Source organism: Notolepis coatsorum (assembly GCF_963971535.1).
Source record: "Notolepis coatsorum genome assembly, chromosome: 14".
In the NCBI taxonomy this organism is placed as follows: Eukaryota; Metazoa; Chordata; class Actinopteri; order Aulopiformes; family Paralepididae; genus Notolepis; species Notolepis coatsorum.
In genome coordinates, this window is record NC_140178.1 from 9552728 (window position 1) to 9567202 (window position 14475).

A 14475-nucleotide genomic window follows, 5' to 3' on the forward strand; every position below is an offset into this window, starting at 1 on the left:
CCTGTAACCCCGCTCTCCTCTCTCTCTCCCCACCACCAGACCTCTCTGGTCCACCTGTAACCCCGCTCTCCTCTCTCTCTCCCCACCACCAGACCTCTCTGGTCCACCTGTAACCCCCGCTCTCCTCTCTCTCTCCCCACCACCAGACCTCTCTGGTCCACCTGTAACCCCGCTCTCCTCTCTCTCTCCCCACCACCAGACCTCTCTGGTGCACCTGTAACCCCGCGCTCTCCTCTCTCTCTCCCCACCACCAGACCTCTCTGGTCCACCTGTACCCCCCGCTCTCCTCTCTCTCTCCCCACCACCAGACCTCTCTGGTCCACCTGTAACCCCTGCGCTCTCCTCTCTCTCTCCCCACCACCAGACCTCTCTGGTCCACCTGTAACCCTGCTCTCCTCTCTCTCTCCCCACCACCAGACCTCTCTGGTGCACCTGTAACCCCGCTCTCCTCTCTCTCTCCCCACCACCAGACCTCTCTGGTCCACCTGTAACCCCGCTCTCCTCTCTCTCTCCCCACCACCAGACCTCTCTGGTCCACCTGTAACCCACGCTCTCCTCTCTCTCTCCCCACCACCAGACCTCTCTGGTCCACCTGTAACCCCCGCTCTCCTCTCTCTCCCCACCACCAGACCTCTCTGGTCCACCTGTAACCCCGCTCTCCTCTCTCTCTCCCCACCACCAGACCTCTCTGGTCCACCTGTAACCCCCACGCTCTCTCCTCTCTCCCCACCACCAGACCTCTCTGGTCCACCTGTAACCCCCGCTCTCCTCTCTCTCTCCCCACCACCAGACCTCTCTGGTCCACCTGTAACCCCCGCTCTCCTCTCTCTCTCCCCACCACCAGACCTCTCTGGTCCACCTGTAACCCCCCACGCTCTCCTCTCTCTCTCCCCACCACCAGACCTCTCTGGTCCACCTGTAACCCCCCGCTCTCCTCTCTCCCTCCCCACCACCAGACCTCTCTGGTCCACCTGTAACCCCCGCTCTCCTCTCCCTCCCCACCACCAGACCTCTCTGGTCCACCTGTAACCCCCGCTCTCCTCTCTCTCTCCCACCACCAGACCTCTCTGGTCCACCTGTAACCCCCGCTCTCCTCTCTCTCTCCCCACCACCAGACCTCTCTGGTCCACCTGTAACCCCGCTCTCCTCTCTCTCTCCCCACCACCAGACCTCTCTGGTCCACCTGTAACCCCGCTCTCCTCTCTCTCCCCACCACCAGACCTCTCTGGTCCACCTGTAACCCCGCTCTCCTCTCTCTCTCCCCACCACCAGACCTCTCTGGTCCACCTGTAACCCCGCTCTCCTCTCTCTCTCCCCACCACCAGACCTCTCTGGTCCACCTGTAACCCCCGCTCTCCTCTCTCTCTCCCCACCACCAGACCTCTCTGGTCCACCTGTAACCCCCGCTCTCCTCTCTCTCTCCCCACCACCAGACCTCTCTGGTCCACCTGTAACCCCCGCTCTCCTCTCTCTCTCCCCACCACCAGACCTCTCTGGTCCACCTGTAACCCCCGCTCTCCTCTCTCTCCCCACCACCAGACCTCTCTGGTCCACCTGTAACCCCCGCTCTCTCCTCTCTCTCTCCCCACCACCAGACCTCTCTGGTCCACCTGTTGAAGACGGTGCGTCTGCTGCGCCTGCTGCGGCTGCTCCAGAAGCTGGACCGCTACTCCCAGTACAGCGCCGTGGTGCTGACCCTGCTCATGTCCGTGTTCGCCCTGCTCGCCCACTGGATGGCCTGCGTCTGGTACGTCATCGGACGCATGGAGATCGAGAGCAGCGACCCCGTCACCTGGGACATAGGTGGGTGTGCGCGTGTGTGTGTGTGTGTGTGTATGTGCGTGTGTGTGTTTGCGTGTGTGTGTGTGTGTGTGTGTGTGTGTGTGTGTGCGTGCGTGCGTGCGTGCGTGTGTGTGTGTGTGTGTGCGGCAGGCACGTGCACAGATAGGGCCCGAGGGGGGGGAGGGGGGGGGCTTGAGCCTCTGCCCCTTTTTCAAAAAAGTGATTCACTGTATTTGATTTATTCTTTTTTGTATTGAAATTCTATCAAATATAAAGAGGAAGATGTATAGTATAGTATAGTATAAAAAAAGACACTGTATCAATTTAAAACATAGTGTGTGATTATGGGTCTGCCGGCGGTGGGTATGGTGCGTGTGAGTGAATACTGAAACAATATTGTGTACTTACACAACTAACTAAAATAAAAATAAATAGAAAAAATATGCGATTATATGAAACATAGGAAAATGGCTTTAGTTTTAGTCTTGCTCTGCATTTATGCAGCTCTTTTATCCAAAGCGCTTTACAATTTTGTTCCTCACATTCACCCATTCGCTCACACATTCACACACCGACGGTGGAGGCGACCATGCAAGGTGCCACAACCTGCTTATCATCGGGAGCAGTTAGGGGGTGAAGTGTCTCGCCCAAGGACACTTCGACACGCTGCCGGGAGGAGCTGGAATCGAACCGGGAACCTTCCGATTACCAGACGACCTCCTGTCCTGAGCCACGGTCACCCCCTGTCAACATGCCCAGCATGAGGAGGCATCGGTGCATAATGTTCATTGAGACCAGGATGTCTACATGACTCAGTTTCCTTCACAGAGGGATGTGTTTGTATTATGACACAATAACTTAAATGGTAAACGATGCATTTTTATATATTAGCTTTTATCCAAAGTGCTTTACAATTTGTTCCTCACATTTGACCCATTCACACGCCGATCGCGGAGATAACCATGCAAGGTGCCAACCTGCTCATCAGGGGCAATTAGGGGTTAAGTGTCTTGCTCAAGGACACTTTGACACGCTGCCCCAGGAGGAGCGGGAATCGAACGGGCAACCTCTGGATTACAAGACGACTGCTCTACCTCCCGAGCCACTATCTGAACATCTTAAATCTTGCCCCTGACAAATACTAATACTATACTAATAAATATTATAAGGAAGAAAAAAAAACGAATACTGAAACTAATAGAAACAAAACTAAAACTAAACCATTTTAAACAATACAAACTAAACTGAAACTAGCAAACCCACTCTGGAAACGACGTGAATCTGAACTGAATTGAACGCCTCACTCCTGGACCCTCCAACCCCTGCATCACTTACTGTACATTTTCACATCTGTACACACCTATATTTTAGTATTATTATTTATTAAAATGTTCTCTCTGTCTTGTCTCTAAGCCGTCTCCCTTTCTCTGTACTAGTATCCCCACCATGTTGTCCTACTGTGTTTGTCCATATACCATAATGTAATCATAATGTATGTAAAGCGCTTTGAGATACCTCATGTAATGCGCTATATAAAATAAATGTATTATTATTATTATTATTATTATTATTATTATTATTATTATTATTATTATTATTATTATTATTATTATTATTATTATTATTATTATTATTATTATTATTATTATTATTATTATTATTATTATTATTATTATTATTATTATTATTATTATTATTATACTTTAAAGCAAAAATTCTAAAACTAAAAGCTAAACTGAAACTAGAAAATGCCACTCTGGAAATGAACTGAAACCGTGTGTGTGTGTGTGTGTGTGTGTGTGTGTGTGTGTGTGTGTGTGTGTGTGTGTGTGTGTGTGTGTGTGTGTGTGTGTGTGTGTGTGTGTGTGTGTGTGTGTGTGTGTGTGTGTGTGTAGGTGTGTAGGTGTGTGTGTGTGTGTGTGTGTGTGTGTGTGTGTGTGTGTGTGTGTGACGTAAATATAATAATAATAAATTCGCCCTCAGCAATTATCCTCGCCAGACCAATTGACAGTACAGCCAGGTGCTCTCTGCTGTGCAGTTGCACATGTCTAAACGCTTCTGTGACATTTCAGCCCCCCCCCCCCCCCCCCCCCCCCCCCCCCCCCCTCCATCAAAAGGAAAAGAAAGTGCAGGTCAGAGTAATGGGCATTGGCTAGCCTCCCCACCCCCCGCTTAGTGGGAATCCAATTTAACCTTGCTCACACCGAGGGCTCCATTATACCCCCGCCACAGGATCAGAAGGTGATCAGTCGGGCAGACACCGAGGAGAGAACAAGCCTTTTCCTGTTCTCTCCTGCAATCAAACACGTCTCTCTTGATCTCTCCTGACCCCCCCGTCCCCCTTTTCACCTCTCCCTCTTGGGGGGCAGTGAGGCACTGAACCCCTTGACGGTGGCGCTAACTAGTCAGAGTCTTCAAGTAAATATGAATATATACATTATATATTATTTATATGTTCTACAGAGGAGAGAACAAGCCTTTTCCTGTTCTCTCCTGCAATCAACACGTCTTTCCTGACCCCCCCTGTTCCCCTTTTCACCTCTCCCTTTTGGGAGCGATGAGGGACTGAACCCCCTCGATGGTGGTGCTAACTAGTCCCGAGTCCAACGGTAGAAGACTAAGTAAATATGAATAATATATATATATTTATATGTTCTGCAGAGGAGAAAAAGAGCACACGTGCTCAGCCAATCTTCCTTGGATATTACATTTTTCGAATAAAACACAAGATAATTTCAAAAGGAAGTACAAACACCTTATTCTTGAGCAGCATATGCTGTGGATGGTCAACCGAGTGTTTCGAATAAAATTGATTAGATCAATTGTTAAAATAGTTGATTGCTGATTGTTGTTAATTATTATTATCTTTCTGTTTTTTTCGGTTGCTAACGAAGATCAATGATAACTATAAGATGATGCACTAGGTTAGGGCATTTACAAACTGGTTTAGGGTAAGGGGTGTAGGGGTAGGGAATAGGATACAAGCCTGGTTTAGGGTAAGGGGGGTAGGGGTAGGGAATAGGATATGAACCCGGTTTAGGGTAAGGGGGGTAGGGGTAGGAAATAGGATATGAACCTGGTTTAGGGTAAAGGGGGGTAGGGGTAGGGAATAGGATACAAGCCTGGTTTAGGGTAAGGGGGGTAGGGGTAGGGAATAGGATATTAACCCGGTTTAGGGTAAGGGGGGTAGGGGTAGGAAATAGGATATGAACCCGGTTTAGGGTAAGGGGGGTAGGGGTAGGGAATAGGATATTAACCCGGTTTAGGGTAAGGGGGGTAGGGGTAGGAAATAGGATATGAACCCGGTTTAGGGTAAGGGGGGTAGGGGTAGGGAATAGGATATGAACCCGGTTTAGGGTAAGGGGGGTAGGGGTAGGGATTAGGATACAAGCCTGGTTTAGGGTAAGGGGGGTAGGGGTAGGGAATAGGATACGAACCCGGTTTAGTGTTTCATCTACAAATGCCTACATGGACTAGCTCCCCCTCCTGTACAGGAATTCATCTACAAAAAAAGAATCACTGGACTCTGCACCAGGTCAGACACCAGAGGTGACTGCATGGTCCAACGTAGACTGACCACATTTGGCCAAAACGTCCTGTCCATAAAAGGCAGTCAAACATGGAACAGTCTCCCCATTTCCATAAGTGAAAGCCCCACCCTTGCTTCTTTTAGAGGGCAACTAAAAAAAATGGCTGAAGACCAACCAGTCATGGGAACACATGTGACATATCTCTAGCCACTAGTATTTCTGTGTATTGCTGTTATGTATTTGTCCATTTTTCCTACTGTTTTTATGTGTCCTGTTTTTATGTATTTGTATACATTTCTTACTGTTTCTATGAGTCCAGCTGTTTTTATGTTTGGGGACAACGGATGGAAATTAGCCTCGTGCTAAATCCGGCCATTTTTACACTCCACAGTGTTCATAAATTTTGCATTGTCCCATCCAAATAAACAAAAAAAATAAAAATAAATGTCCGACATACTCTCCTCCACCCACACTCTCCGCCCCCCCCCCTCTGCGCCCCCCCAGGCTGGCTGCAGGAGCTGGGCAAGCGTCTGGAGACGCCCTACTTCAACAGCAGCATGGGCGGCCCCTCCATGCCCAGCGCCTACATCGCCTCGCTCTACTTCACCCTCAGCAGCCTCACCAGCGTGGGCTTCGGCAACGTGTGCGCCAACACGGACGCCGAGAAGATCTTCTCCATCTGCATCATGCTCATGGGCGGTGAGTCTACTGTTACAGAGTCACAGAGATTCACCCTTCCACTGCCACGTGACAACGGGTTAACCCTTTCACTGCCACGGTTAACCGTCTGTAGTGTGATAGCAAAGGGGTTAACCTTCTGTAGTGTGGTGGTGAAAGGGTTAAGAGAGTATGAGTAGACGGCGGGCTGCGTTACGATGCTCTGATGTTAGATATTCCTTTATTGATCCATTAAGATAGGATGAGATAAGATATTCCTTTATTGATCCATTAAGATAGGATGAGATAAGATATTCCTTTATTGATCCATTAAGATAAGATAAGATATTCCTATATTGATCCATTAAGATAAGATATTCCTTTATTGATCCATTAAGATAGGATAATATAATATATTCCTTTATTGATCTGTTAAGATAGGATAAGATAAGATATTCCTTTATTGATCCATTAAGATAGGATAAGATAAGATATTCCTTTATTGATCCATTAAGATAGGATGAGATAAGATATTCCTTTATTGATCCATTCATATATGATAAGATATTCCTTTATTGATCCATTAAGATAAGATATTCCTTTATTGATCCATTAAGATAGGATAAGATATTAATTTATTGATCCATTAAGATAGGATAAGATATTAATTTATTGATCTGTTAAGACAGGATAAGATAAGATATTCCTTTATTGATCAATTAAGATAAGATAAGATATTCCTTTATTGATCTGTTAAGACAGGGTAAGATAAGATGTTCATTTATTGATCCATTAAGATAGGATACGATAAGATATTCCTTTATTGATCCGTTAAGATAAGATATTCCTTTATTGATCCATTAAGATAAGATAAGATATTCCTTTATTGATCCACTTGGTGAAATGCAGGCGTCATAGCAGCATAGGGGAGGGGAGGGGAGGGGGGAGGTACAGGTATGGCCAGGGTATAATATATAATATAATACAACTCTGAATATAAGCATATGAGCAAGTAAACAGTGTAATCAAAGATGCAGATGAGGGTCTGTATGCCCTATCAGTTATATTATACGTTACAATAAATATGGTCAATAACACTTCAAATCTGAATATATCCTATGAGTAAGTGAAGTATACAGTATACACAGGTGCAGTATACATAATACGTTATACGTTGTAGTCCGTGCAGTTTAGGTGGTCAGACACACTCAGTGATGAGACGTTCGTAGTGGTTCTCGAGTTCTGCTGCCGTTAGTTCTCCAGCTGCTGGCAGCGCTCCCTGCCCTGTTGTGGAGCCTATTACACTGATATTCTATTTTATACAACAAAACCATTGTTGGTGGAATGAGGTTACACTCGTATTCAATCTTGTACTACAAATACCGTCAATTGGTATATGTTATATTCTGAATCGAATCGAATCGAATCTAAGCTAGTTTCTGGCTTTTGGGAGAAAGCTGTTCAAATCAGTAAGCTGATCGATCGTGGCTTTTCTCAGCCATATGGATTCTTAGTGCGTCAGTAACAGAGAGAGAAGTGATTTGAGATGTTCTCCTCCTCAGCCCTGATGCACGCAGTGGTCTTTGGCAACGTGACCGCCATCATCCAGCGCATGTACTCGCGGCGCTCGCTCTACCACACGCGCATGAAGGACCTGAAGGACTTCATCCGGGTGCACCGCCTGCCCCAGCTGCTGAAGCAGAGGATGCTGGAGTACTTCCAGACCACCTGGTCCGTCAACAACGGCATCAACACCAACGAGGTGGGTCGAAGGCGCAGAGAGAGAGAAATATATATATACAGACAATAGCATAACAACGAGAAGAGCCAAACCAAAATACAAGCCCTGTACCAATTGGTGGGGGGTTGCTTGATCTGTGGTCCCGACTGGAAGGATGAGACATTAAGTTGTGCTTCAGTCTCTGAAGGAAACTGTCGTTCTGTAAACTAACTCTAAGTTACATTGTTAATTTAGTTTGTATTTACTTTTCTAGTTTAAGTTAATTAAATTAAAGAAATTGTAACTACAATTACATTTAAAACATTTATGCATAATCATCATCTGTTCTGTGCGCAACCGAGGGAACATGTATGCGCGTACGTGGCGTTTGGGCAGTTCCCATATTACGACTGCACCACTGCTCACACCGAACCCTCACAGAATGGCGCGGCAAGGAATGTGAGAAACGGGCAGGTACAAATACCACCCGTGATTACTGATGAGCACCAGCTGGTTCAAGGCCAGGCATGACCAAGACTGGTGAACAAGACGAAAAACATCCGGGGCTAAAGCCCCGGAAGCCCAGGGCTAACAACGCCACTGCTGTGCACGCCCCTGGTTAACCTTCTCTATAGTGTGGTAGTGAAAGGGTTAAGACACTAAACGCGAAACATGCATCTCCCCACAGTGGATGGCCCATGTCAAGTATTTGCCTCGTTTTATAATACCCTGTTTGCCTTTCTATCTTTTTCCCCCACCACCAAATTTTGTCATTATGCCAATTCGCTTCCTGGTCATTGTGCACATTGTGCTACTGTCGGTCTGGGGAGGGTGTAGAGACTATCACATGCTGCCCTACTTAGTGGGGTGCCTGGATGTTACGATTGGGGGTGCTAATGAAGGTGAGAACACAGTTTACAGACAAGGGAGAAGGAACGAGGCAGAGACGAGGGGTGAAGCTTAAAGAAAGGGATATTTACTAACAACAAAACTACAAAACAAAGGAGGAACAGCCGGGCTGGCTCTGGAACAAACACGGACTGATCACGAAAAACAAAGAGCACCAAACAAAGCTAACAAAACAAACAGAACAACAAGCTCACTTGACTGGACCACAACTCACATGATAGGACACAGGCACAGGCACGATACGGGAACAACACAGGGTACTGGAGGAAATGACGCCACAAGGAAGTGAGGACAGACCCACACTTAAATACAAAGACTAATTACAATGAGCAACACCTGGCAAGACCAGGCCAAAACACAGAATCAAATAAACACCAAACTAGACACAAAAAGCAATATCACACACAACAACCAGACAGGGAGACGACATCAAACAAAGGCAGGGATGGCCCAAGATAATAAATAAGTGGAGATTAACTCTACTATTTTTAACCAGACCAAAATGGCCACCTGCACCATCTGGCTCATCTGGCCACTAGAGGGAGGTAGGATACCAGGTAGGAGACCACTGTCAGGAGGTAGGGAATGTCCAATGTCTCTATCATAACCGGTGTATTGCTCAACCAAAACAACGGGCATATAGCGCAGGGCGGTGGCGTTGCTTCTGACGAACACATGCAAACCAAAACATGAGCGTCTTTTTGGGGAGGGGGGATAAACATTATAGAAAAACCAGTGGTGTAAGTACTACATTTAAGTACATTTTCGAGCTACTTGTACTTTACGTGAGTATTTTCATTTCAGGGAACTAGGAACAAAGGAAATATTGTACTTTTTACACTGCAAAGAATTTATGAAGATTATATACTTTCACTGCTTATGAAGCTTATGGACTTCAAGAGGGCATGATCAGAGCAGCACAACTGGACCACATACCACTTTAACATCACATTTAATCAGAGCAGCACAACTGGACCACATACCACTTTAACATCACATTTAATCAGAGCAGCACAACTGGACCACATACCACTTTAACATCACATTTGCATTTAAGAATGCATACTTTTTCTTTAGTGTTTTATCTGAGAATCTTCAATAATGAAAGGTAGAATTAATCTTTCAGGGGTTTATTAAAAAGTGAACAAGCAAAGTACAGGAAAAATAATACGTTGCAACAGAAAAAATACGTTGCAGCAGGCAGAATCTACTGTAGCGTGGAGATGCCAAGACAAGAACAGAGAGTAACAAGCATCTTATTATATTGTCACTGGGCATGCTGTCAGCTATGGTAAATTATAAGCCAATGGGTAACAGGTAGGGCTTTTTCAGAATATAGTAACAGAGAAACAAGACTAAACAAGGACAAAAATAGCGGACTTAAAAGATGGTCAAGGGCGCCCCAGTGGCGCACCGCATACTGCGACGCATACCTATGCGGTCGACCCGGGTTCGCCTCCCGCTCCCGGATGGACCCGGGTCCTCCCCCACATCTTCTCCCGTTCTCCCTCTCCTCTGTCGGTCATGTCTGACCAATAAAGCTGGAAAAACGCAAAAAATACGTCAAATTATGTCAATAATTTCTGGTGAGCTTTTTATTTTTATTTTTTTATTCATTTATTTGTTTATTTGGACGGGACAATGCTAAATTAATGAACACTGTGGAATGTAAAAATTGACGGATTTAGCACGAGGCTAATTTCCATCCGTTGTCCCCAAACATAAAAACAGGACTCATAGGAACACACAACAAATACATAACTGCAATACACAAAAATACTAGTGGCTAGAGATATGTCACATGTGGTCACATGACTGGTTGGTCTTCAGCCATTTTTAGTTGCCCTCTAAAAGAAGCAAGGGTGTGGGCTTTCCCTTATGGAAATGGGGAGACTGTTCCATGTTTGACTGCCTTTTATGGACAGGACGTTTTGGCCAAACGTGGTCAGTCTACGTTGGACCATGCAGTCACCTTTTTTTTGTAGAGGAATTCCTGTACATGAGCCTCCACTTAGACAGTGTACTTCTTCGATCACTGACGAAACCAATAATATTATAAAAAATAAAAAAAAATAAAGACTATATATTCCTGCTGAGATCCCCCCCCCCCCCTATCCTAACCAAAATGTATTATGGATTCCAATTGAATTGCCAGACCATTCCACATTGCAATTGTAGCCTCCTTTGTGTGAGCTGTCGATACAATACACAATGTACAAAACCTTTCAGATCTGATTCAGATCATTGTGCAAATTGAGAGAGAAGTAACTACACCAATACAGCTGCTGGCGGAGAGGTGGTGCAGGTTTTTAAGTGATATCTCGGGGGAGCTGTCGTCGTTCTCTCACCATCGTCAGCTTGAGAACAGCTTGCGAGAACATGCTGGCTTCAACACCTCTTGTCTATTTTCCTTCTTACTGTGGAGACAGTGTGGCTGCCTTTGCCTTTTTACTAAAGGATTTGCACTACATCCCTACCTATAAGCAACCTTGGGTTTCCTGAAAGGCACTATAGAAATCTGATTTATTATTACCTAGTTGTATATTGTATATTTTGTATAGTGTTTGGTCTTTATTCTTTTTTATTTCCCCCCCTTCTTTTTTTTCTGTTTTTCTCCCCTCCCAATGTTAGTCGTTATGCCAATTCCGCGAATCTTTTTTTCCGTAGCCACATTTTGCGGAGACGCTCTCTGATTGGCCACTGACGTTTCTGGTGCGCCCAATCGTGTGACGCCTGTTTATACACCGGTTAAGCTTAGGCACTCTTTCGAAGTTGGTTATGGTTAGAGTTTGTCTTAGCGCAGGGCGATAGAACGCCAGCCCTGATTCCAAACTCTAACCTTAACCAACTTCGAAAGAGTCGCCTAAGCCAGTGATAAACTAGGCGTTAGGTAGTTTGCTGCTGGTCGACGCGGAAATGGGCAAAGACACAGCTCGTCGTCACGCGATTGGGCGCACATGTCAGTGGTCAATCAGAGAGCGTCAGTCAGTGGCCAATCAGAGAGCTTCTCCACAAAATGCGATTACGGAAAAAAATAACGCGCCAATTCCCAATCCCCTTCCTGGTCGTTGCGCACTCTGCCCCCTACCGTCGGTCTGGGAGGGCGGAGACTATCACATGCTTCCTCCGACACATGTGTAGCCAGCCCACCCATAGATATCTATAGAACTATATCTATCTATATATATATATCTATGAGCCCACCACTTACTTCCCCTCCCTCTGTCTGACAGTTGCTCCACGACTTCCCGGACGAGCTGCGCGCGGACGTGGCCATGCACCTCAACAAGGACATCCTGCAGCTGCCCATGTTCGAGCGGGCCAGCAGGGGGTGCCTGCGGTCCCTCTCCCTGCACATCAAGACCTCCTTCTGCGCCCCGGGGGAGTTCCTCATCCGCCAGGGCGACGCCCTGCAGGCCAATTACTTCGTCTGCTCGGGATCCCTGGAGGTGCTGAAAGACGGCATGGTTCTGGCCATCCTGGGTCAGTCTGGGACAACATTTACATTTTACATTTAGTCTATTTAGTCTATGATGAATTGAAAATGGGGGATCCTGATGTAAACAAGACGAAAGATATATGAAGGGGGGCCCTGATGTAAACAAGACGAAAGTCTTTCTCAGGTCTGCAATCCCTTAACAACGTGTGTATTGAGCTGTACTGTATTGTACCCATTCTGCAATCTGTTAATCAAGTTTTCAATCAATCAATCAAAAAGTCTTTCTCTGGTCTGCATCACCTTAACAATTGTGTGTATTGAGCTGTACTGTATTGTACCCATTCTGCAATCATTAATAAAATGTTCAATCAATCAATCAATCAATCAATCAAAGTCATTTAGCTGATGCTTTTATCCAATGTTATCCAAAGCGACTTACAAGTTCTGTACGACAAGTCATCAGGAAGGGCACAACTCTATCAGCTGAGTAACAATGTTCATCAAAGTGTTGAGTGCTACAGTGTAGGTTGGTATATTAGGACAAGTGCATGACAGTAAGGTTAGTTAGGGTTAGATAAAAAAAAATTATAATAATTTCAGATAATGGTTGAAGAAGTGCGTCTTTAGTCGACGGCGAAAGATTGGACGGGTTTCGGCTGTCCTAACTGGGTGGGCAGTTCGTTCCACCATTGTGGGGCAAGCAGGACAAGTCTCTCACTCACCGCCAGCTGTTTTGTGAATGAATCAATGAAAACTTTATTTAACAGATTGCAGTATGGGTACAATACAGTACGGCTCAACACACAATTGTTAAGGGGAGACAGACCAGAGAAAGACGTTTGTCTTGTTTACATCAGGGTCCCCCATTTTCAATTCATAGACATTTATGACATACTGTCAACATACATGACATTTATGGTATAGGGACATACATGACATACAGGTATTTAGTACTGTTACATTTGTGACATATGCGGTATCCAAATATACAGTACTGTTACTCATAGATCCTGACAGAGTATATACATATGATGGGGAGGGGACTGTACATTAGGAGGGGGTGGGCGGGTGGGAGAGAAATATACATCCGGTGGTGAGGAGACCGTACATTTGGAGGGGGTGGGTGGGTGGGTGAGGAGACTGTACATTTGGAGGGGGTGGGTGGGAGAGGAGACTGTACATTTGGAGGGGGAGAATATATACATGCGGTGGGGAGGAGACTGTCTATTAGGAGGGGGTGGGGGGTTTGGACATTTACGGTGGCCAGTTTCTAATTGCAGCCTCCCGTAGGTGCTCTTTAAGAGTGGTTTTGAAGGAGGGTAGTGATTCACATTCCTTTACAGCTGTGGGTAGGGGTTCCACATTGATGTGGCATAATTGCTAAACGTGTTTAGTCCCTTGTTTGAGCCGAATCTGGGTTTAACATGATTTGTTGAGCTTCCTCTGGTGTTGTGGTCATGCATTCACTGACCTTTGTCTTTGTCCTTAATCCGTATTCCTGGTCCTCGCTCCACAATGGTGGAACAAACTTCCCGCCACAGTCAGGACAGCTGAAGTGCACCAGATTTTCCGCTGTCGACTAAAAATACTTCTTCAAACAATCGTAGAAAGAAAATAAAAAAACAATAATAATACTATAAACTAGGGATGTCCGATATTATCGGCCTACCGATATTATTGGCCGATATTGGCATTAAAATGTAATATCGGAAAATATCGGTATCGGTTTTAAATATTCTTTTATTATTACAATTTCTTTTTTTTACATTTATTTAACCTTTATTTACCCAGGCAAGCAAGTAAGAACAAATTCTTATTTTATTTATTGTCAAAAGTATGCATAATGTTGTGTTAATTCCACGACAAGAGATATGTAATGTTAATTACCTGCAATTATTCATTTTTTGGGGGGGGGGGGGGGGGGGGGGGAAACCCTGCATATGTCGGTATCGGTTGATATCGGTATCGGAAATTAAGAGTTGGACAATATCGGTATATCGGATATCGGTAAAAAAAAGCCAATATCGAACATCCCTACTATAAACTGCTAGCGGTTCTGACCCTCAGCTCAGCTGGTGGCTAGTGTGACCGCCTGTGGATCCTATGGTCCCAGGTTCTATCCACTCGGTTACATTCGGCGACAGCGGTGGGATCTCAGTGCCTTAACCCTGGGAAAGTGCGCCCATGGGCAAACGAAAGTGCGAGGACACACTCCTCGGGGGGAGGACGACTGTAAACTACTAACAAGTCGGTCGCAGTCAACCAGTACCTTCTAACGGGTCTGATCCTTTAGCTCAGCTGGTTAGTGCGGCCACCTGTGGATCCTATGGAGTCTGGTTAAAATCCACCCCGTTACAATAACTACTAATCCTCTTTGACTATTATGCACTTTGCTACTAAGTAATCTACCTTGCCTATATTACTACCTACTATGCAAA

At 45.6% G+C, this 14475-nt stretch overlaps 1 protein-coding gene across 1 annotated transcript in view; it reads left to right on the plus strand.

The window, feature by feature from the left end:
• The window catches only part of kcnh4a (potassium voltage-gated channel, subfamily H (eag-related), member 4a), a gene marked incomplete at both ends in the record, with an annotated part of 58184 nt that overhangs the window by 20622 nt on the left and 23087 nt on the right, over positions 1–14475 (plus strand). The window contains 4 exons of the mRNA XM_084328356.1: positions 1596–1803; positions 5817–6011; positions 7532–7731; positions 11832–12081. Coding sequence (XP_084184482.1) covers positions 1596–1803; positions 5817–6011; positions 7532–7731; positions 11832–12081 — 853 coding nt within the window. The remainder of the gene's footprint in view (positions 1–1595; positions 1804–5816; positions 6012–7531; positions 7732–11831; positions 12082–14475) is intronic.